The 26,277-nt window shown below is 38.6% G+C and overlaps 1 protein-coding gene across 2 annotated transcripts in view; it reads right to left on the reverse strand.

Annotated features, from left to right (window-relative positions):
- Window positions 1–26,277, reverse strand: part of scube1 (signal peptide, CUB domain, EGF-like 1) — a 273,608-nt gene that overhangs the window by 108,921 nt on the left and 138,410 nt on the right. Inside the window, exons 5-7 of one of the 2 annotated variants that reach the window (XM_063058117.1) lie at window positions 13,258–13,383; window positions 7,356–7,472; window positions 513–602 (exon numbers count right to left, since the gene is read on the reverse strand). In XM_063058117.1, the coding sequence (XP_062914187.1) occupies window positions 513–602; window positions 7,356–7,472; window positions 13,258–13,383 (333 nt within the window). The remainder of the gene's footprint in view (window positions 1–512; window positions 603–7,355; window positions 7,473–13,257; window positions 13,384–26,277) is intronic. The other variant, XM_063058118.1, reaches the window with a different exon arrangement.

A 26,277-nucleotide genomic window follows, 5' to 3' on the forward strand; every position in this document is an offset into this window, starting at 1 on the left:
TGTATTACATTCACATCACCTTGGATTCTTACTAGCTTCGTCCTTTTCCTTGTCAGTCAAGCACAAGTTTCCATGAGCCTTAAGGCTCAGTTCAATACAACTGAGTTTCAATTATAACAGATATGTGAACTTGTGATTTTAGAAAAGGAGGCCACAAATTAGACCAATTTTTCATCCCATTAAATAAATACTGGAAATAAAGTTTAATGACATAAAACGTACACATTATACATTTTCAAACGTTTCTAACGAGTCACTGTCCTTTGATGCAACTTTCTTGTTTTGTATTTGGGAGAAGAAATAACAATTATAGATGGAATTGCTTCAAAGCCCAATAATTAGCATCTTTTTAATTGATGGAGGAGTCACAACAGGAAATGAGAAATATAAAAGCAAGTATCATTGGTTAAGTAGGGTGGAGATGAGAAACCTTTTAATTTGTGACCTTACCACAAAGATAATATATACATAAAGCGTTAGCACTAACAAAGGAAGTGGAAGTAAAGGTTTACCCATGTGTAGCCGCCGTTTCACCCGCTTGTCCACATCAGCTACTGACGTGGCATTGTACTCAGAGCTCTCAATTGCAGCCTCATCCTTCTCTAAAACACAAGTAAGGGGACAAACATGGAGCAGTCGATTAACCAGGAGCCCAATCTTTCTGCCGCCTATGACAGCTGCTTGGCATTGACTAACCAAACAAAAGAAAAAGAATTAAGAAGTAAGCCATGAAGCACTAAATCCTTGTTAGAGTGTTAATCCTGTTGGGAATCTGAAGATAGTCTAAAATAAGATGGAAAAGATAGATTCTTGAAATGACTGCTAAAGGAATCTAAAATGATGTGCTATCAGAAGGTTGACAAAAGATAAGAATTTTGACAGGACATCAAATGGTGACAAGGTAGAAAATGAAAGGGAAGAGAAAGTGCGTGTTTCAATAAACAAAAACTGTCATGAGCAAATGGAGACCAAAAAAATTCAGATCAGGATTTTTGAAGACTCATGATGGAAATCAAGAGCATCTTGAAAGGATAGACACAGAATTTAAGGAGCCGGTGATGGATGGATACGGGAAGACAATAATCTTCCACAGTAACATAGAATGCAAAAGAGGCAGTGGTGGTGGTGGTGGTGGTGGTGAGGGGCAAATGAATCTGCATGCAAACAGGAAACATCAATCAGGGGCAGCGCTGGTTGCCTGCTTGTCTATGGAACACACCACAACTGGCTGAACAGTCAGGACGAGAAACAATGTTCCAAGGATTGGCGTGCACAGTCAGTACGAGTGAGTACAGGAAAATGTTAGCAACACAGCCATTAAAGTTAGTCTTTTGTTCATGTACAAGGATCAGAGAGAGAGAAAGAAAGAGATAGAGAAACAGAGGCAGAGTCAGAATAAAAGTGACAGAGAGAGAGACAGAAATAGACAGACAGGAGAAATAGAGGAAGAGACAGGGTGATATAGACAGACAGACAGACAGAGAGGGAGAAACAGACTGAGAGGGAGACAGACAAGAGACAGAAATGGAGGCATAGAGAGAGGGAAGTGATGGAGACAGACACAGAGACAGAGAGTGAGATACAGAGATAGAGAAAGAGAGAGAGAGAGAGAACAGAGACAGAGAAAGAAAGATAAACAGAGAGAAAGAGATAGAGAGATAGAGAAACAGAGACAGATAGACAAACAGAGAGACAGACACAGAAAGGCAGCGAGAGACAGAGAGAGAGCAAGTGAGAGACTAAGAGAAAAAGGGAGAGGCACAAAGAGTGAGAGAGAGAGAGATAAAGAGAGAGAGAAAGAAACAGAGATACAGAGATGGGGACATAGAGAGATGAAGAGAGGAGGGACAGAGAGAGAAAGAGAGACCGTCAGAGAGACAGTGACAGTCAAAGTGAGAGACTGAGACAAAGAGACAGAGGGACTGGGATAGACTGAGAGTGACATAGACAGTATGACGGAGAGACTGAGACAAAGAGACAGAGGGACTGGGATAGAGAGACTGAAAGGGACTGGGATAGACTGAGAGTGACATAGAGAGTATGACGGAGAGACTGAGACAAAGAGACAGAGGGACTGGGATAGACTGAGAGTGACATAGAGAGTATGATGGAGAGACTGAGACAAAGAGACAGAGGGACTGGGATAGAGAGACTGAAAGGGACTGGGATAGAGAGACTGAAAGGGACTGGGATAGACTGAGAGTGACAGAGTATGACGGAGAGACTGAGACAAAGAGACAGAGGGACTGGGATAGACTGAGAGTGACATAGAGAGTATGACGGAGAGACTGAGACAAAGAGACAGAGGGACTGGGATAGACTGACAGGGAGAAAGACAGAGTCACAAAGAGATAGCGAGAGTGAGAGTGAGATAGAGAGAGAGACTGACAGGGAGTGAGACAGGGACATAGGCATAAGAGGGAGAGAGAGAGAGACAGAGAGAGAGACACATGCAGGCAGAGAGACAGAGAGCTAGAGAGGGGGGGATTCACATAGACAGAGACAAAAAAAGAGATAGAGATAGACAGATATTAGAAGACAGAGACAGACTAACCTAGAGAGACACAGACGATAAGGAAAGAGATGGAGAAAGAGAGACAGATTGACAGAGACAGAGAGACAGAGGGAGAAAGACAGGGATAAAGGGAGACAGACACTGAGACGGAGACAGACTTGACATAGAGAGACAGCCAGGCAAACAGAGAAAGGGAGAGTCAGTCAGAGAGAGAGAGAGAGAGAGAGACAGACAGAGTCAGGAGCAGGGTGAGATGAAGAAAGAGACAAACAGAGGGAGAGATAGAGGGAGGGACAAAAGACGAGATGGAGTGTGAAAGGGGCTGAGTAGGAGGGGTGTGAGAGAGGGAGAGGGGATGGGGGAAGAACGGATGGAGGGTATATGTGTGTGTGTGTGTATATATATATATATATATATATATATATATATATATAGGAAAATGGGACAGATGGTGAGTGGAACAGAGAGAGAGGGAAAAATGGAGAGAGGGAGAGCGGGAGATTGAAAGAGAGGCTGAAGGGGAGGGGAAGGCGGGAGGTGGGAAGTGGGCAAGGGGGAGGGGTAAAGTGGCGAGGGAAGATGAGGGGTGAGTGTGATGGGGGTAGGGACAGTAGGATAGATTGGAGGGGGTGAGAGAGGAGTGGGAATTGGGGAGAGGGAGATATAGACATTGATAAACAGTGATAGATAGAGATAGTAGGAGACAGTGACAGAGAGTCAGAGAGGCAAAGAGTGAGCAAATCTGCCACACAACATTAGAACAAGATTAGACTTATTAATTACATTAAGAATAATGAAATGGAATAATCCAAAGTCAGACGAGTAAAGGATGAAGTCTTTAAACATGTTCCCTCCCACTCATTTGTGGAGGAACAGGCAGTTTCAGTAGGGTGGTAAGAATGATGATTCAAAAAATAGAAAGAAAATTGTGAGAAATTGTACAATGAAGTTGTTCTAGTACTTTCACATGCATCAAATGCAATAAGAACAGGAGGAAGGCAAATAATAAATAGGCTAGGTTTCATTTCAAAAATCAGACAGCTGAAGTTAAGGGTGACATTACTGGACATTTGCAATCTTTCATGATGTCACAATTCCACATCACTTCAGATGGCAAATCATAATGAGTTGAATGAGTCAGGAAATGTGTTTCAGTGGCACCACGGTATGGTTTAACAAGATTAAGTTCTTTTGTTTAACATATATATATATGTATATATATGTGTATATGGAAACCAGTTTCTCTGTGGGATCAGGCTGCAATAGAGGCTTTCTATTGTGTACTTTTTTAAAGTCTTTTGTTTAAAAAAAGTCACTTATATCAAAATCAACAATGCTCAGACAAGACAGGCAATCAGGAACCATCACCAGAAAGCAGAGGAAATAAAGATTTTCCTAAAGGAGGACTATATACAGAGAAGTTGGCACAGGCAGTTAAAGTAACATGGACCATATGACTAAGAAACAGTAAACTCCAAGTCTGTCAACATTTGCTGACTTGTGTTATCTGACATGTATAGAGAGTTTCAAGATTTTGTGAAGACTGAAAAGGACTAGGACAGATAAACAGATGGAATATGTATTTAACCAATATCTGATTAAAATATCACATTCCATTTTTCTCCATGAGGCAACATAAATGTTGTTCAAAAATGTTGCATCTTGAACATTAATATATTGCAAGCAGACACAACGTTATCAGACAAGGTTAAAAAGAGCACCTAAATACCAAATAGTCCTCTGTTAATAACGGACAAGTAAAGCACCCCTAAGACAGTTATTTTTAAGTTTTTTTTAGATACAGCCAGCCAAGTTGGACAGATGATATCCTCTACAATAAACATTAAATCAAACTTACCTCTGCCAAATGTCACACTGCATTTAGATTGGTGCCAATAAGATTTGTCTTAAAAGAATGCAATTAAAGCATGTGATTGAGAAATAACTGTGGATCTGATGTGCTTCACTGTCTCTGACACATGATTCTTTAAGTTTGCTGCCTGTTATGCTGTGCATGCAACGGTTAATGTTCCACAAAGCACATGAGAAAATGTCATATTAATGTCAAGATCCAGAAGAGCGGCAGACAGAAGGGTTTTGCAATGGGCATAGAGCTTAATAGCAAAATCTAATTAAATCTCACAATATCTTTACAGCAAAGCTTTAATATTATTAAAGTACACACCAAAATCTTTGCATTGGTAGTAAGTTGTCTATTGTTAATATGTTAAACATAATACGGCACTGTATATGATTTTTAGATGTCAAAAAATCATGGAAGGGTCTTACCTTCCAAACATATAGGTAAAATGTTCAATCCGTTCCTATTAACATTTTGCTTATTCCGTATAACACTGGATCTCCAACTGCTAACCACCTCCAGCCCACTCCTCCCCCAGCAAACCTCCTGCCCCCGTGGCCACATTTACTCCTGTGATTAAGAAATGTCAATTCACCTCCAAACCTTATGGGGGGAAAAGCTTTTTGGGACCAAGTAGCAATTTTGATTATATTTTGGCATCTCAAGAACCATGCATAACAGAAAATATTACAAAGCACATATTACTGGAAGGAATTAGAAGGACAAGACATTGTGTTGCCCAAACTTGATGTAGAAAAGAATAAATTCAATGTATAATCCCCATACTGGCTGGCTGGCATCTGGAATGATCTTTCAGGTAAGGTAGAAGGGTAGGAACTATGGAAATTTTAAACGGGTTATTAAATATTGTGATGGTGGTGGATATGTTTAGAAGGAGATAGTTGACTGGGTGGTGTCACTAACATTAGATATGGTCATTGCATAATAGCTTGTATTTTTGGCTATAATAAGCAGATAAAATGCTGGGACATGTGGTTTCCCCATCAATAATTTACCAAGACTATTTGGTAGGCATATAAATGTAACAGTGATTTGCTTTTCAGATAAAGAATTTAAAATATCCGGTTGGTAATAAACGTTCCAGATGTTGCTCTAATGGTAGTGCTGAAGCTGAATGCGGTTGTTATTATAGGGTAAATCTGGCAGCAACTATATGCACAGTAAATTGGAAATTTCCTACTAGGGACTTTTATTCTGCTACAGGCTACACTGCTGTAGTTCCTGCTAAAAAAAGCCAAAGCTTCCTAATGTTTGATATGTATCCTCTCACCCCATCTCTACACTAATGTCTCCTACCCAAGAGAATGCATGTTTTCTGGAGTGTTCAGAAATGTTACATCTTGTGAAGAGGGACTGTTGAATCGCAGTTGCATACTGCAATTTCCACTTTTATTGCATTTCATAAATTACATTTTGCTGATATGTAACAAGGAAGGTTTTGTCCATATCTTTCCTGTGACATCACAAATTATCATTTCATCATGACTGTAGCCTCTATTCGTCATTGTAAAATGAACACCTAATATATGCAAATTGGAAGCCTTAACTATTAGAAATGGAAATGTTGGGGCAAGGCATTCTCATCCGAAGTGCCAAAGTTTCATGGTTCTAATTCAGGAAGATACTATAATCCTGTGTCGTTGATATGAAATCTCCTTTTGATCAATTACTCCGTCTTCAGTTTTGAAGTTGCTTTTCCTCAGCCTCTGACCAAAACTGCAAAAAGGCAATCATTGACATTCTCATGTATAAAACTAAATCGGTGAAATGAATATCCTATTGTCATGATTCTGGTGTGAGCACAGTCACATGACTTCCCAAGTCACTGCTGCTTGAAATGGGCTTTGAGTAGGACAAAATGTGGAACCTTTAATCTGCAGGAAATGATAGCGTTACTCTACCATTCCAGGATTCATGCCCTCACAAATGGGTAATAAATATTAGATTGAAAATGTGCTCAGACTTTATGGACTTCAGCATTGGAAGCAAGTGATTCAAACCACATCAGATCCTATTGCTTTTATTGAAATAGTGATGTGGGATCTTTAACATCTTCTTGAGAAACCTTGTGGAGCCTTGCTAAGTGCCTTAACCAAGAACAATGTAACTTCAGTAATGGCAATATGCTCCATACTAGATTTAAGCATCGGTGTAAATTATGGATCAAATTCTGATTTGAGAGTTGAACTCATGACATTCTGACTTTGAGAAGAGCATGGCAAAAAATAAAATGAAACAAGGCCCTGTATTTTTTTTCCAGTTATTTTGGTAATGTACTAATACGTTGGCTACTTTAAAGGCCAAGCCTCCAAATTCAAATCCCACTTCTCAGTCCCAGCCATGTGGCTTTTTCATGTAGGCTGTAGTTTTCAAAAAGCAGCACTGTAAACTAACTTAAAGCACAGAGTAGCAAGCTAAGATGTTCACCTATATTTCAAGTGAAACTCTTCGTTTTGAACAAGTTAGATTTTACTCCAGAAAGCTCACAGATAATGGCCAGCTTGTGAGAACTTCATGTTACATGGTTACCGTCAGATTTGGTTTAAATAAACTCCAGCGTGCCTTGTGTTTAGAGGTGTTAAATTCAAAGCTCACACATTGACAGTGCATGACTGAAGCTTCTTCAAAAGGAAAATGTGATACAACATGGAATATTCACAGAAAATTTCCTGCTGCTTTAAATGCACAAGATGAAGCAGTTCCAACATTAGAGCTATCTTTCTGTTGGTGAGTAGGAGGGCTATTAGGGATCCATATGCAACAGCAGTTAAAAGGGATTGAGAGTTAGATTCCCATGGAACAGGAGCAGAATGGAAATACCCTTTATATATCCTCATGCAATAGACAACATACTGTATATAGCATTTATACTGAACGGCAGGCCTTTGCTCAGTGCACATATAGCAGCAAGCTGTCTAGCAATGATATCTTCAACACATGCAATAAGTCTTCACTTACCAATGCACGTTTTCCCATCAGAGTGCAGTGCATATTTCTGGTGACAGCCACACACTGGTCCATTGTCGGTATCATCACAGGTATGCTGACAGCCTCCATTTCCATAGTTACAGGTTACTGTTTCACGAAAAGTAGAAGCCAAAATGTAAACACAGAATTCCATATTCTAAACTTCACTTCTTTATAACATCTTGTGTCATTGAAAGAAATGTTGTGGAAGAAGCAATTCATTCTTGATGTGATACTAATGTGAGCTCAGAAGTGGATAAATACTGCTATGGGACTGGAAAAGTGAGGTGATTTTGGCTATTGTTAGAAATCATTCAATTTAATTCTACCAAGTTAATCCTTAACTTTGGATTCCTTTCCCAATGTGAAGAGTGGAGGACTCTAGGTAGTTATGTGTGGGTAAAGAGTGCTCAGTAATTCTGGACAAATAAAGCTTTCATTTGTTATCAAGTCACAAAATGGATCAGTATAACAACAGACCAAGTACCGGAGTGTGGCTGTCATTCCACTTACTGATAATACTGATTCATATACCCTGATGGTTTTCTTTCTCCACAAAATATGGCATGCTGGGAAAAGGAGAAAGCCAATTAAAAATCCTTTTGTCATATGCTCCCTACATTTTATGGAACTGCAGATTGTCCGAGGAAACATAGGATCACCTGGTCCAAACTGAAGAGATGATAATCCTTTTCCACATTATGTGATATGAACTTTTGATATTAAACTGGCAAGGGAACTGAGAATAATATTCCTGAATAAATATAACTTAAGTAACATTACCATATAATGAAATAATGCAATGAAGGCATAATGTTTTGATTGGGAGATATTATATTCTAGGGGTAACTATTGCCAATATTCCTCGCTAAAATTATATTTCTTTTCTACACTTGTCCTCACATTCTTCATGCTGTGTAAATGCCCAAATAACTTAATCTCTAGCTTCCATGTATGCTAGGCTATATTTAACTATATAAAGTTGGGAAAAATATGTCTAAGAATGATTTCCCTTTTTTCTGGAAATTATTCATAGATTCCATAATTTCTGATCAATTAATTATAGTGAAATTAAATGGAAGCAAGTCAATGAGTCACATATTCCACAGTTCCTTTGAGGGTGACACCCTTTCTGTAGGATCATGCATAGAAAACCCTTAACTTCCGATTACTACTCACTGGCAGCTTTGAAGCTGGGGTAGGGCAAGAATTCATTATGTGGAGAACACTACCTTATTGTTGTATGACCTAAGTTACTAGCATTTAATAAATGTCTACAAAACTATGGTCAAACAAATGTTAAAATGTTAATTTTGCTCAGAAATAGTGTAAATTAACCCTCAAGATAATTGAATAACTATTCATTCAGAGAAAACAAAATTGTATTTCATCACACTAGTAACATGTATATACATATCATCACATGTCCATGGATCTACAGAAACATTACTCAAGGTACTGTACACATAGTTATTCCTCACTGACGAGATCAAGTGTGGACACTAGAGAATTAATAGATAGTTGGGAATACCAGTGCACATAAATATAATAATGGTTCAAACATTAATCATACTTTAATCACATGTCATTGAGTTCACAGTTGCACTACACATGCAATTTGAACCTTTCCATTAGCAATGGTGTTAAAATTTGGGACTATGTACTCAAGAAATTGAGTGAGGTTTGAATACACATTTTTCCAGCTTGGAGGATGGACTGTTAGCACTGAGTCAAACAGACATATTTTAATTCTTACATACTTTTCTTAAATTCTACTGGAAACATTAAAGGATTCAGTAAAAAAAACAATAAAATTTTACAAAGTGTTTGAAATCCATGAGCATTGTACAATGTGTTGCAAGATCAGAGTATCAAACACTTAGATGATGTCGGAGCCACAAGCAGGAGCGATTTAAGACATTGTGGTATTTCTCCCTTTTGCAGTCTTGGCAAGGCTACCATTCTGTGGTCTGGATAATTGACATATTTTTAAAGTACTTCTGGAACTTCCATTTCAACAGGAAAGTTGACAGAGTGTGAAAGACGTAGAGTGCAAGTGGGCATAGTAGGTAATGCATTTCAGTATTATAACACGCATTATATGGCTATGTACAGGTACCACAATTTTTTTCATCGAGTAAGGCAACCATTTTCTTGTAAGTAAGACGAAAGAGCTGATTGTGGACTTCCAGAAGGATAAGATGAAGGAACACATACCAATCCTTATACAGGGATCAGAAGTGGAGAGAGTGAGTAGTTTCAAGTTCCTGGGTGTCAAGATCTCTGAGGATCTAACCTGTTCCCAACACATCGATGCAGTTATAAAGAAGGCAATCAGCGGCAATGCTTCATTAGGAGTCTGAAGAGATTTGGTATGTCAACAAGTACACTCAAAAACTTCTATAGATGTATCATGGAGAGCATTCTGACAGGCTGCATTAGTGTCTGGTATGGGGGGGGGTGGGGAAGGACTGAAAGAAGTTGCAGAGGGTTGTAAGTTTAGTCTGCTCCATCTAACCTACAAAGTATCCAGGACATCTTCTAGGAGCAGTGTCTCAGAAAGACAGTGTCCATTATTAAGGATCTCCAGCACCCAGGGCATGCCCTTTTCTCACTGTTACCATCAGGTAGGAGGTACTGAAGCCTGAAAGCACACACTCAGCTATTCAGGAACAGCTTCTTCCCCTCTGCCATCCGATTCCTAAATGGATATTGAACCCATGAACACTACCTCACTTTTTAAATATATATTATTTCTGTTTTTTGCATGATTTTAATCTATTCAATATACGTATATTGTAATTGACTTATTTATTATTATATTTTGTTCTTTTCTTCTATATTATGTATTGCATTGAATTGCTGCTGTTAACAAATTTCACAACACATGCCGATGATAATAAACCTGATTCATTAGCCCATCTTCTTAATAAGCACCATATAGTCTCAGAAAGATATTTTCTGTTCCAAATGCTCAGTATTGCTATAGAGAAACTATTGGAAATATTGCATGATCTATTCCCAACATGCTATTAGAACACACCAATCCATTTTATACTATGTGTTTACTACATCTCCATTAACTTCAGCGAAAAGTCCTAGCATTGACAAAAAGGAGCAGAGTCCCTGCAGAGTTACTCTGAAGAATTTCTTGCCTTTATTAACTGGAATTATGTCAGTGAGCTGATATAATCCAATGGGAAAACCTAGTTATTATTTCTAACAAGATGTGTGCCTCTTTAGTGAAACCTGTTTTTCTTCAAAAGATGGAGATTACGAGAAAAACATTCCTATTATTTGGCTAGTTGTAGCCGAGAGGACATTTATTTTACTTGACAATACAGTGGAGCATTAAAAGTTCTATATATTATAGCAATTCATTTCATTCCATCAATCACAAGCCTACCTTTCAAGCTGAAAATGGCTTAATTAGTAGAAACAGAATGGGAGTAACTGAACTCAACTCAAGGTCTCAGTCAGTAAAAAGAACATTTAAATAAATCACACTGGATCAGAAGGCTCCAGTTTCATTTTTTTAATTGCTCAGTTCAATTAGCTTGATTATAATGACAGAAGGTGCATTACAATTATAATTGGATTAGAATGAGCAAATATTACTCACTGTTTTGGTTCTAAACTGCTATTAGGTAGTATTTATTGTTTCATTAATATTGGAAGAAGAATGAATTTAACTGAATGTCATTATTGGATAAACTGCCAGCAATCATTCCTTGAGATATAATACAGTCTTTCAAACTTTGTCAGACTGCATATTCTGAATATAAAGGCATAATTGCATTTGACAGCATTATGGTAATTGAGCATGCCCTTTATTTTCCACCATTGTTAATGTTTTTTCTCTGAACAATCTAAACTGAAATAGGTGGACCCAAGAACCTCTTGATATTTAGTTAGAACTGTCTAGGGACCTCATGATGATTCCATTCACAAACTTTATAAAGTGCATCTGAAACATATGCTAGACTCTCTATTTCATCAAGCAAGACATCAGTTATTCAAGCTGTAGACTCCACCTTTACTGTATTTAATCAGAAACTTCTGACATTCCTAATGGGTGTACATACTCTCATTAAACATGAAGGCCATAAGACATAGGAGAAGAGTTAGGCCATTCAGCTCATCTGTCTGCTCCGCTGCCTCTTTCAGAGCCCTGGAGGGTAATCCATCGAGTCCAGGAGACTTAACTACCTTCAGAATTTTCAGCTTCCCAAACAACTCGACAGAAAATCCTGGCAATTCTGGACAATGTTTCTCACCCTTTGCATGCCACCTTGGCTGAACAGAGCAGCACATTTAGCAATAGACTAAGACAACTGCACTGCTCCAAAGAGCGCTATATGAGGTCATTTTTACCCTTGGCCATGGCTCTAAAATGAGTCAACCTGTAGCCAAGGAAGTGATGACCCTCCACCCTCCTGTTAGACTGTTTGTAGTTACTTATTTTTTTATTTTTTCTATTTATCTTCTAATATTTATGTCTGTGCACTTGTAATACTACTGTGACCCAATGTCCAGCTTGAAAAAACTCCCTGAACATAACAGGAAATACAGAGGGTCAGGTGAAGAGATGAACAGCCCAACTATTTAATTATTGTCCCTGTGAATTTTGTAGCCAATCTGTCTGAAGAGTTAAGTTGTAAAATTGATGAGATTTTTTCCATTGCGTCTGGCTGTAAACGAAATATTTGATGGTAAGGCTTTGAAAATTAACACCCATTAATTTATGCTACAAGCCTATGCATAAATGATATTGTCATGGTCCCCACTGAACAGCTGCAGTCATTCAAGTTTCAGCACTCCAATTCCCCAGAGAATGGGTAGTTGCCACTGTGCCTGTAAGACTCAGAATGCCAGTTATTGCCTACGACATTCCTCCATGGAAAGTCTGTACTTAAAATGCTCATGCTGAGCACTCAGTGCTCAATCATAGGAGTTCAATTTCTAGTACGACTATTTGTGTTTTCACTTTTGGAATTCATTTGTGTCATTTTGTTTATTTTGAGTCTGAGTTAATTCTAGACCTAACTCTGCACTTTGGTTCACCATCATTCATACCATTCTCATTGCAGGTATAGACTCAAAAAAATTTATTCTGCTCATTGCGCTGTTTTGATTTTAGAATATAGAACAGTACAGCACAGTAACAAGCCATTCATCTTATAATGTTTGTACCGATGATGCTAATTTTAACTAATCCCATCTCCCAACTCATGGTCTATATCTCTCCATTTTCTGCCTATTTATTTGCCTGTCTAAATGCTTCTTCAATATTACTGTCATATCTACTTCCAGCACTTATCCTATGGCAGCAGTCCACATACCTACCACTCTTTGTAAAGAGGAGCTTACCACTTCAACCTCTTTTATATCTGAAATAGAGGATCAGCTGTGGATTGGTAGAGATGGCTTGGGAGCATTTTGGCTCTGTTTTGAAATGCTCCTCTGTTCTAAGGGAAATTGTGTCATCTTTTCCAGCCCTGCATGATTGCTCTCTCAGAAGAACCTCTCCCATGGTCTCATCCAGTAACATCCTGAGAGCCCTCTCGTAAGCCAAGACTTTGGTATATTTCTTGATGAAGTTATTCAGTATGGTTTGGCAAAAAATAAATTTCCAATTTTACTACATCCAAATGCTATCTTGGAAGATTTTGTTTTGGGGTGAAGGAACCAATAACTGAAACAATTTATCTTATATAATAATTATTCAATACCTAGGCTTTTGTGTGCAAGACATGCATTGAGGTGAAATTCTGGGATATAGTTGGCGAGAAGTACTGGAATACAAAATAGGATTTTGTGCATAGAGCAGAAAAGCTATGAAAATCCAGCAACTTATGTATGTCTTCAAAGAAAAGATGAAGTCTCTACCTACATGTGCAGTCCCTTTGGTTTTTGGCGAGCTCAAAACCAGGCCTGCATTCACAAGCCACCCCACCCTTTGGTGTCTCTCGACAGATATGTGCACATCCATGATCTTTGTTCATGCAGTTCATCCCCTCTGTAAACAAAGCACAACACAGAGACAGAAAAAGAAACATTAGGTTGCAGCTTCAATACCTGTAACTCCCATGGCTATTTCATGACCAAGCCAAGTCAACTGTGCTTCCAAACACGTAACCTGAATTACAAACATTCTCTCCCAATGTTACATTTTTGTGAAAGGTGGAATATCTGCCTTCCTCTAAGACAAAATGATGGCGACCAGTCAAATAAATGATATTGTAATTACCCAGACTCCCTGACATTGGTTCAGGTTGGATGAGACCAGCTAATATAAGCTGACGTAAACCTTCATGCTCTAGAGAACAGCTGATCCTCCTTTGAGGTGCATACTGTTTCATGAACAGAATGATGTTACATTACTGTGCACCCTGTAGCCTCCAGGTTAGAATATCACATGCGTGGAAGATGTTCCACAGTTGATATGCAGATAGATGACAGAGCACAATTTTTCACAGTCTAAGTTGTGCAAGATTCTTGGTGAGATCATCTATGAGACTGAAATAATGTAAATGCAAGTTAGTTAGAAAGTTCAAAAAATAGGTAAATAAAAATATATTCAACATACTGTACCCTGGACCAGCTCCTTAAAAAGGGAGGGGCTAAGTGAGTATTTAACTAAATGTGAATGTGAACATAGAACAGTACAGCACAGTACAGGCCCTTCAGCCCACAATGTTGTGCCGACCCTTAAACCCTGCCTCCCATATAACCCCCAACCTTAAATTCCTCCATATACCTGTCTAGTAGTGTCTTAAATTTCACTAGTGTATCTGCCTTCACCACTGACTCAGGCAGTGCATTCCACGCACCAACCACTTTCTGAGTAGAAAACCTTCCTCTAATATCCCCCTTGAACTTCCCACCCCTTACCTTAAAGCCATGTCCTCTTGTATTGAGCAGTGGTGCCCTGGGGAAGAGGCTCTGGCTGTCCACTCTATCTATTCCTCTTAATATCTTGTATACCTCTATCATGTCTCCTCTCATCCTCCTTCTCTCGAAACAGTAAAGCCCTAGCTCCCTTAATCTCTGATCATAATGCATACTCTCTAAACCAGGCAGCATCCTGGTAAATCTCCTCTGTACCCTTTCCAATGATTCCACATCCTCCCTATAGTGAGGCAACCAGACATGGACACAGTACTCCAAGTGTGGCCTAACCAGAGTTTTATAGAGCTGCATCATTACCCCGCGACTCTTAAACGCTATCCTTCAACTTATGAAAGCTAACACCCCATAAGCTTTCTTAACTAATCTATCTACCTGTGAGGCAACTTTCAGGGATCTATGGACATGTACCCCCAGATCCCTCTGCTCCTCCACACTTCTCACTCCACACTTCACACTTCTCTGGGTTGAACTCTATCTGCCACTTCTGCATCCTTTCATTCAAAGCATTTTGAACTACTAAGGTAGTGCATAAAAAATGTTGTGCCCCAAAAGACAGAATTTTTGGTGTAGGACGTCATATAATTCCACAGGATTGATGAGACCATATTGGGATACTGGGTAGTATTCCTAAGGGCTCCATTCTCAAGAAAAGATGTATTTGCCTTGGAAGCAGCATAACTAAAGATTCAGACATCCAGTCTGAGGATAAGAGGATTGTCCCTCCAGCTGAGATCAAGGAATTGGCCAGTAGCCTCTGGAGTTTTGAAGAAAGAAGGATAATCTTATGGAAATAATTGAAATTCGAAGAGGAGTTGACAGGATGGATGGGTGAGATTACAGAAATTTTCTTTAACCTTACAGGATGGTGAGTGTTTGGAATTCCTTACCACATAGGGCTTTAGCTTCTCAGCATATTCGTGGATAAATTTGATAGGTTTTGAACTCTAAGGGAATTGAAAGATTTGGAGATCAGGCAGGAAAGCAACTGGATGATTCCCATATAGAGGATTGCGTATAATCTCATTCAAAGTCACTCTATAGGACCATTGGGCTTGTATTTTTGCTCCATGAGATCAGACCAAGGTCCAACTCATTCATCCTCTGATTTCCCAGTAATACATTTTGATCATGAATCTGACCAGTCATGTCAAACATTCAGTTTTTATCAACTCAGAACCAAATATGACATTAAAAAGCTATTTTGACAAAGGCGACAGTTCATTGAGATCATGTTGCTTGAATGGGCAGTTCCAATGTTAAATGTTGATATGAAAGCATAAATAAACCTCATCACAGAAAATACATCCATGATTTCTAAATGAAGTAACCTGTGATTTTTTAAACTGATAAAGATTGATAAGCAAAATTTAAAAATAATATTCAAAATTTTTATACAAGCCAAACACAACATCTGTAAATTTAGTTGAGCAAAATGTGATTTGGAAAATTACTGCACAAATATTTATCCAAAATATTATTGTGGCCTTGATTTAAAACCCAAGTTAAAACAGCGAAGAGATGTCGTATAGACCTTCACCCACAACTATTTACAGTGTGTTAGATCTTTTCTTTTATTTATTATAGTATCAGTGTTGGGTGCTGATCATACCAAGTGATATTCCTGTATTGACTTCTCATTTTCCTTCTTTTCAGTAACGAAGAAGTAAATTCAATTCAGCAGTAGTTTTCAGATGAATCAAGTTCTAACTCTTTAGAAGTAAGTTCAGACTTTGATAGATAAGGTGCAGTACTTCAGCACAGACCATCTGGAAATATTTGTATGCATGAATAGCTGGTGGTAGTTTAGGTATAGAGAACAAAATATGGAAATAGTGCTGATATATCATAAAGAACTTGGAAAATTATATAGACCAAATAATTAAATTGACTCTTCCAAAAGCCAAGTGTTCTACAGCTTTTAATATAAGATCCCCAGAAGAATGGGGAATGGTCAATGACAAAATCTCATGCCCAGAAAATATGCACATTCCATCAAACTGCCCCCCCCCCAAATAAATCAAACAAATCTCTTCTGCAATGTGTCGTATTTTCCCTAGTGTTGATTCCAGATAATATTACCAGGACAATATTACCAGGCTCTGAAAAATGCAATGCAAAACCTGTTAGTAACTGGAATGGCTTGGCAGTATTTGTGCTTAAAAGAAACAAGAAACTCAAGTGCATGAATTCTAATTAACTTACAACCATGTTTGAAATTCCTCACCAATGGAATGGATTTGTTTCATGCACATAAACCATAACAACCTGCACAATTGAAGCATCATTTCATGAATTCTAAAGGCTGGAAAACTCTGTGTACAAGTTGATAATTCAAACCATTCCAGTCTAAGTACCTCCTTGAGAGCTAAGCAGTCTCTCTGATAGAAAATTAACTTTGGCAAATGTTGACTCTCATTCCTTCAGGTTTAAATTATATGCAGATTTTTTTTTTAAAAGGGCTAAAATGCAACTAAATGTGATTTTTCTTTCTTAATGTGCCTTTCAACTCTTTTAGTATATCTACTCTTCCCTTTCCACTCTTTAATCTCAATATCTGTGTTGACTTTGAATTCATTATCTTAACTTGCTTTCTTATTTCAGACTCCAAGCCCATTACTAATTTGAAGAATTCATAAAACCATTCAGAATACAGTACAGGAACTGACCAGTTTCCCCCACCACAGTTATATTGACCATTCATCAACACTAATCCCATTTGCCTGCATTAGGATCATTTGCTTCTATGGCTTGCCAATTAAAGTGCCTGTCTAAATGACTTATCATCATAGTTATATCTGATTCTGTACCTCCTCTGGCAACACATTCCAAATACCAACCTTTCTGTTGATCGGTTAAGAATAGACAAAATTGCTTATTTTGTTCACACAAATCCTAATGCCCTGTGGAGGTTCTTGTCCTTTTGTATGCTTGCTTAACAGTAATTTGCCCCGTCCAATTTATGAGAAATCCAGTGAAATGGAAGCAAAATTTGACTCAATGGACATCAATAAACCCAGGCAAAAAAAACATGATACATAAGAGATCAGAAAAAAAATTGTTTTTTTTTCTGTAAATTTCCTGAGGGGAGAGGAGACACAGCTCATGATGAATACAGGAAAATATGGATATAATCTGGTTCCAAGTGTTTAGATTCTGTTGAAACATTTTAATCAGAAATGGATGGAAATTCCTGAGCAAACAACAAATAGCCAATTCATTTACTGTTTTTTTTTCCCAAGGATTTTGCCAATCTCTGATAAAATTGCATTAAGATTTTGGATCAAAGAAATTCAGAGGCATTAAATAAACAACTGATGGTCAATGAGAGATTCATCCAAAGACTACACAAAACAGTGGAAACATTTCCCAGTCAGAGAATGCTACAAAGAAGATGAAGACCATAAAAATACTGAATGAGCACAAAATGGAAAAAAAAATCAGAATGATTATTTTAACAAAATATTCATTAAGGATGATGTAATCACATTCTCTTTCTTAACATAACTAACAGATCAGTGGGCTACAAATGAATGGAAATCCTCGACAAGCTGGTAGCTGTTCAATACAATCACGAGAGGAAGTCAGCAATTCCAGCATGATGGATATTGGGAGACAAATGATGCAATAAATACCATTGTGATACTGGACAGAAGCATTGTAACAATGCATTTGTATCTCACTATTTCTGATCCCAAATACAAAAAAAAAGAGCATTACTAAAGTAAGATCTACAGTCCTGTTAATTTCACTTTCATTCCATGTAAAACAATAGACTCAATTTTCAGGAATAGCACGATGGAGATCTTTGCAATAATAATCTCTCCAATAAGCGGCAAGAGGTTGGATAATCAGTCTCTTCAGTTACCTGGAAGAAATGACACATCAAGTGAACAGCACAAAGCTTTGTTAATGTGGTGAACCTTGACTTCCACAACATTTTTCAGCTTTTTAGAAAACCATCCCTTGGTATACTATAATCAATTAATCTAGGATATTAACAATCCTCTGCCATTAGGCATAAGTGATTCTTTATTTTTTTCTTTGATACTCTATTCTGATTCTTCATTAACAATTCTGTGCTGAGATACTGCCTAATCTGGGACTTGAGATGCATAATTTATGTAATATGGTTAGGGTACTGAAATGAACATCCAGAAATACCAAGTTTATAATCCAACAAGGGCAAAATGCATTGCTATAAACTTGATAACATGAGGATAAAAAATCTTTAACTAGTGCCTCAAATCCTTCAAGAAAGAGAATCCAAGTATTATTTTTAAGAAGCTCCAATCTTAATGGTGAGCTCTAAAGCCAATTTATTTAATACACATTGGCTTGAGAAAAAGTCAGATGATCACCTTCTCAGAAAGTTAATGAGCATAAAATGCTGTGTTATCCACACCCTGAAAAAAAACAAAATAAAGTTTAATCACAAGTTGTTGCACTGGTTTTGCATACAAAGAAAGAAGTTGAATTATTTTCCTACATTAGTAAAAGGAAAAATGTCTTCAAATGAAAGAAAATAAAGCAATGTATTGCTACGTATTTCAAAACATCTGCTCGTTCCTTTGTATTTCTGCATGACCACTTAATAAATGTGTTTTATAATTTTTAGCCTGAGTATTTTGTTCTGCTACAATGCTGTATTTCATTGGTTCACTGGGATTTGGAAAACACAGTGGCCTGACTGGCATCCAGTGACATTGCATCAGTCATCTAACCTTAAAGAGCATTTATGCCTTTGGGATGTAAATCCTTCATACTGGCCAGTAAATTATTTTTAATGCAACTTCAGTGGTAGATGAGTCACTGGAAGTCCAGGCTGAGCTTCGATTCATAAGTGTATTGCTTGATGATTCAGTATATCTGATTTATAACAACTCCATCATGGTGTTGCTGAAAAATTGAACATCTTGGAAGTGACAATCAAGGTTAGATATTTTAAGAATTTCCATTCTACCATCAATTATCCAGCCATTGCATTATAATTTTGTCATGTCACATTGGAATTATTATGGATTAGTGTCAATTTACTATGTGCTTCATGTCAGCAACTTTAACAATATAAGATGTTAGTACAAATCTTAATGCATCACTTGCCTTAATCTCTATAAATTTGTCTTGCTTGTTTAAACACTGAATTTTTCTTTGATTGACCTGTTATATTCACAAAAATTACAACACCTGGATTTCATCACTACCCATCAATTCTTGTGTTTACTTTCTCAGAGCCTAACCCTTCTTGGTATCTTAATCAACCATCACTCCTTCACTCATCCTCTCACATCCACCTGCATCTGTACTCTTATTATCTTCATTTACACTTTCTTTTCCCCTTACCTCCCCCGCCCCCATTACCAAATACCATTTAACTTTTTTTCCTTTGACTCAATTTAACTGGGCAAGTCTTCTGGAACAAAAAGCTAAAATAATGTCTAACAAAACAAAACTGATTGCATTATGTGTGACAAGCAGAAAGCAAATCTGACAAATCAGCTTAAGGTATGATTGACCCCCAAATTCACCTCACATTTCATGCTCACAAGTACTCACAACATGAAAGGACAGACTAAAACTGAAATGAAAGGAGAAGAAATGACTATAAAAATTCTGTTCTTTGATGGTACTTTGTAACCAGATCAACAATCCTTGCACCCTCCTCCTTTCTCTGAGAGATGGCTCCTTCTGTGTTAAAAAAAAAGGTTGCAGGAGTATTTAAACGCAAACAACAGGAATTCTGCAGATGCTGGAAATTCAAGCAACATACATCAAAGTTGCTGGTGAACGCAGCAGGCCAAGCAGCATCTATAGGAAGAGGCGCAGTCGACGTTTCAGGCCGAGACCCTTCGTCAGGACTGACGAAGGGTCTCGGCCTGAAACGTCGACTGCGCCTCTTCCTATAGATGCTGCTTGGCCTGCTGCGTTCACCAGCAACTTTGATGTATGTTGCAGGAGTATTTCTTTCTTTCAAACAGTGCATAACCCAGATTAGTACGATTTTTATCTTTGCCTCCTATGCTGCCAGAATACTTGACACATTTTGATACTTCTCAATTTTATGTCCATAGAAACCACAGATAAACTACAGCACAGAAACAGGCCTTTTGGCCCTTCTTGGCTGTGCCGAACCATTTTCTGTCTAGTCCCACTGACCTGCACCTGGACCATATCCCTCCATACACCTCCCATCCATGTATCTGTCCAATTTATGTCATGCACATAAATCTGTTCTTTGGGGTTAGATGACAGATGCAGTGGTACTGGATGCCAGGCCACTAGTATTCAATCAAATGTTATAGCAAGATCCCAGCTACCTGCTGTTTGTTAGCTAAACACCATCAAATTAAGAATTTGGCTATGTCAGTATTTTGTCCACTTAGTTATCTCTAAGCTCAAGTTTGCTCTATGCACTGATAAAAAAAACAAAACTGGCATTTTTGGACTTGTACTGGTACTATTTTATTACCAATATTTTCACATCAAAACTAAACTTTTCATAGCACTAAAGCACATTTGTTATAATAGTGGAATTCAAAATATTCAGGTAGTAAAAATAATATTTTACCAGAACTTGAAGGAATGATGAATTTACAACTTAATCATAAACACAAGAGATTCTGCAGATGGCAGAAATCTTGAGCAACACATACAACATGATGGAAGAACTCAGCAAGTCAGGCAGCATCTATGGAGGGAAATAAACAATCAATGTTTTGGGCCAAGACCATTCACCAGGACCGAAAGGGATATTCAGCTAACATACATCTATCACACATTTTGCCAGGGTCCTTGATATGACATGATTGGTCTGATTTGAAGTCTGCAAGAAAGCATTTGTCATTCCGTGTAAAGAGTAGATTGTCAGTGGGATGTAAAATTGATGGGTGTCATGAAGTACAACTTCATTTTGTCAATATAAGAAACATAACTTAGAAATTCCTAAAAATTGTGCAGAAGAGGCACCTTGCACTGTTGATAAAGGAACTGCAATTCCCCTCCCCCAGTCCTTGGCATTCAGAAACGATAGTTAACAGATTAACAGGGCTCAGATCTTTTCAACAGATCTCACACTGTTTGAGCATTAAAAAGATGAGCTTCTTTGAAAGTAGCTTTGAAAGCATTTTGTTCTGCATTTTAATGTTAAACATGGATCATTTTTGTTAAAGCTTCATCAATGTTTGCTCAGAATGTGTTCAGCTAATTAACCAGGCAGCTCCTGAATGCATCTTGTTTGACAGATACATCTTAAAAATTCAATTCAGGAGAATAATAACTTTAAAATTAAACTTGATGTGAGCAATTTAATTATTCACTTCACACCACAAATTTAAAGAACTGCTACTTCATCTCAAGATGAATTTTTGCTTAACTTAATTAAAGAAAAACATTCAAACAGCATTTTTTGTTGTTTAAAGAGAATTATCCAGAAATTAATCCCTGCGAAGTGGCAGGAGTACATAGATTTAAATAAAACAGAATTTCAGAGACAGAGTAAACTATGTTATCTGAAAGCGAAGGGGTTCCACTCTTAGCATTTTAGGAACAACTTCTCCTCCTCCAACATATTTCTGAACAGTCCATCAATCCATGAACACTACCTTGCTATTACTCTTTTGCACTATATATATTTTTAGTGTAACTGAAAGTATTTTTTATGTCTTGCACAGTACTGCTGCCACAAAAAAAAACAATTTTCATGACAATATGTCAATGACAATAAAATCTGACTGACAATAAATTCTATGTTGCCATTTCTTAGCACCATTTAGCAGGGATGAAATTCTAGTCACTTTTTATTCTAACCAGGTATACACTTGCACATGCAAAAGCAGCTCATTATGAAGCAAAATGCTATCACTTGTAACACCATATCTTTGCTTTCTCTAAACTAAACTCACTATATTGTTCTCACCCCAATGACCAGTGCCTTTTACCACTTGCAATATTTTTCAAAGTTCTGTTAAAAAAAATTGATATCTAGAAGGTGCCTCCTAACCACTTTCCTATCAAAAATTAAAGGGGTAATCAATTTAAAATTTGACAACTTTAAAACAATAAACCCTTAATTACAAACTGCACAGTGAAGAAATTTAAATTCCATTATTTACTTTAAGAAAATTACATAATGGGGACTGTGGAGTCACTTGATCAAAAATTCAAGCCAAATAATATTCTAACTACAAAAGCTGATTGGAGGTGGGGTAGAAACACATACAATTATGCAAGGGATAGATAAGATAGAGGCAGGAAAGTTGTTTCCACTGGTAGGTGAGACTATAACTAGGGGACATAGCCTCAAGATTCGGGGGGGAGTAGGTTTAGGATAGAGATGGAGGAAATGTTTTTTTCCCAGACAGGGGCTAATCTGTTGAATTCTCTGCCCAATGAAGCAGTGGAGGCTACCTTAGTAAGAATATTTAAGACAAGGTTGGATAGATTTTTGCATAGTAGGAGAATTAAGGGTTATGGGGAAAAGGCAGGTAGGGGGAGGTGAGTCCATGGCCAGATCAGCCATGATCTTATTGAATGGTGCTGGCCTACTCCTGCTCCAATTTCTCATGCTCTTATTAATTTGTAGTAAATGACTCACTTCAGGTCAGCCTAAAGACATCTGGCATCTATAAGGCCACTATGTTCTTCATTTCATCAAATTCCAGCTCTTTACTAAAAAGAGTTAACACCTAATGGACAACATGCTGGAGGTCACTGTGGACTGCTGCTAAGTTTTCCCTGATATCGCCTACAAGAGATCAACAACTGTCTCAGTGTCACAATGGCACTGCAGTTTGTTGCCAGTGCTTAACTTGATAGCATCAAAGAATGTAGAACGATACAGCCCTATGTCCAATGATGTTCTGTCACTATTTCATGATCAATCTGACCCTCCCTCCTACATTGTCCATAAACCCCCATTTATCTTTCATCTATGTGTCTATCTAAAGTCCCTATTGTATCAGTCTCCACCACCACCCCTGGCAAGTGCATTCCAGGCACTTAGCACTCGCTGTGTAAAAAACCTACCCCTGGCATCTCCCCTAAGCATTCTTCCACTCATCTTAAAAAAAACGTCCTCTTGTATTAACAAATGCCACCCACACTGGGGAAAAAGAAGTGTGTGCTGTCCACTCTATCTATGCCTCTCAAAATCTTATATACCTCTATTGAATTGTCCCTCATCCTCTTTCACTCCAAAGAAAAGCTCTAGCTTGCTCAGCCTTTCCTCATAAGACATGTTCTCTAATCCAGGCAGCGTCCTGGTAAATCACCCACGCTAAAGTTTCCACATCCTTTATATAATGAGAAGACCAGAAATGAGCACCACTCTCCTAGTGTGGTCTAAGCAAAGTTTTGTTGAGTTGAAACATTACCTCCTGGCTGTTGAACCCAATGCTCTGGCTAATGAAGATCAACACACCACACTACCTTATGTGCAGCAGTTTTAAGAGGTCTGTGGACTTGGAACCCACTGCGAAGAATTTTGATGTTAACCTTGCATTCTGCCTTCAATTTCAACCTTCCAAAGTGTATTCCTTTCCACTTTACTAGATTGAACTCCATCTGTCACTTCTTAGGCCAGCTCGGAATCTTGTCAATATTCCTATGACTACTTTCTACACCATCCGTTAGTCTTGTAAGACCATGGATCTGCTCCTGGAAAGTCTTCACTCTCCAGGGTGCGGGCCTGGGCAAGGTGATATGGAACACTGGCAGTTGCCCATGCTGCAAGTCTCCCCTCTCCACAACACCGACGTTGTCCAAGGGAAGGGCATTAGGACCCATACAGCTTGGCACCAGTGTCGTCGCAGAGTACTGTGTGATTAAGTGCCTTGCTCAAAGACACAACACGCTGCCTTGGCTGGGGCTCGAACTCACGACCTTCAGATCGCTAGTCAAACGCCTTAACCACTTGGCCACGTGCCCACACTTCTACATCATCCACAACACCACCAACCTTCAAAGGATCTGAAAATTTATGAACACACCCTTCTATTTCCTCATCCAAACACAAACAGCAGGGCTCTCAGAACAAGTCCATATGAAACACCGCTAGACACCGAACTCCAGGCAGAATGTGCTCCACCTACTACCATCCTCTGTCTTCTGTGGATTGGCCAATATATTTATTTAGAGATACAGTGCAGAACAGGCCCTTCCAGCTCAAAGAGCCATGCTGCCCATCAAGCCAGCTATTGACCCTAGCCTAATGACCACTTAATCTACTAACCGGTACATCTTTGGACTGTGGGAGGAAACCAGAGCACCTGGAGGAAACCCACTCACTCACAGGAAGAATGTACAAACTTTTTTACAGAGGACACTCTTCACATCCATGCAGAATGCCTTGGGGCTTTGCTTAATCCTACTCACCAAGGACTTATAATGACCCCTTTTAGATCTTCTAAGTCACTTCTTAAGCATCTTCCTGGCTACCATATAACTCTCAAGAGCTCTGTCTGAACCTTGCTTCCAAAACCCTCAGTATGCTTTCTTCTTCCTCTTGACCAGATGTTCTACTTCTTTTGTTAACCAAGGTTCCTTCATCCTACTACCTTTTCTCCATCTCAGTGAGAGAAACCATTTCAGAACCCTAAACAACCTTCACATTTGCACTGAGCATTTCCTTAAGAGTATCTGCTTGCAATTTATGCTCCCGTTCCTGTCTAATACCCTTGTAATTAGTCCTCCCCCAAATAAATTTCCGGTATCTTCTGCTCCTATCCTTGTCCATGGCTATGCTAAAGATCAGGTAGCTAGGGTCACTAACTCTGAAATCTTCGCACACTGAGAGAGCTGACACTTGACCAAATTCATTGCCTACTACTAGATCCAGTATGGCCTCTCTTCTAGTCAGCTTGTCCACAGACTGTGTCAGGAATTCTTCCCGGACACACCTAACAAATTCTGTCCCATCTGAACCTTGCACTAAGGACTTGCCAATATCTGGGAAGTCAAAGTCATCCTTGATAACAATCCTGTTCTTATTGCAACTTTCCAAAATCTGCCTCCTTATCCACTCTTCAATGTCCCTGTTGCTTTGGTAAATGGGGGAGGGGGAGCGATAGAATACTTCAAAACAGAGTGATTGCTCCCTTCATGTTTCTGACTTCCACCAACACTGTCCTCCCTTTCTGCAGTTGTGATACTATCTCAAATTAGCAATGCCACTCCCCTATCCCTCACCCCCCCCCAATTTCCTCCTACCTTATGCCTTTTGAAGCACTTAAGCCCCAGAACAACAGTCATAGTGTGAGATCTACTAGTTGGCACAGGCCTTATGGCTGTGATTATTTTTATTTTGCTCCTGTGCCTCACTGGCGCATTAGGCAGCCAACTTACCATTTCTTTAGCTTTTGTCTGTTTTACAAGGCCGAGTTGCTAGCACAGTGCTCAACCTAGCACAGATGGAAAGAGTGCAAGGAGTTGGCTAGATTCAAACCCAGGACCACTCGCCCCCAAAGTCCGGTGCAGATGCCACTACATCACCAGCTGACTTCAATTATGGCTGTGATGGCAGTGATATAATCTACCCCTGAAGACTGCAAGACCTATGGACTGGTGGAACTAAATTCCACCTCCTTCTCCAAGAAACACAGCAATTGCACTGTTTGTCAATCAGCTAGCTCAGATTACAAATCATAAATGCAAGTGTTTGATAAATTCATGCAGAGAATGCTGTCTATACTCAGGTGGAGACAGAAATAAAAACACTTTCAGATTGTTCTGAACTGGAATTAACTATTGATCCTGTTAAATGAAACAAGAAACAAAGATCTTTCGAGAGTCATTCAAAGTTCAAGTACATAATGGGGATAGATAAAGGGATGCAGCATTGGAGGAAAGGGAAAAGCAGGGAGGTAAACATCTACTGTCTTGTTGGTACTAATGGCCAAGTCTGGCATTTCAACATTTCCAGTCAGACTAATCACATCACTGCCATCATTTCTGTATCACCGTTCTTGAAATGTTGGTGTAAAAGGAAAGACTACTGTGGAGAACTTTG

The sequence above is a fragment of the Mobula hypostoma genome, chromosome 9 (genome assembly GCF_963921235.1).
Source record: "Mobula hypostoma chromosome 9, sMobHyp1.1, whole genome shotgun sequence".
Taxonomy (NCBI): Eukaryota; Metazoa; Chordata; class Chondrichthyes; order Myliobatiformes; family Myliobatidae; genus Mobula; species Mobula hypostoma.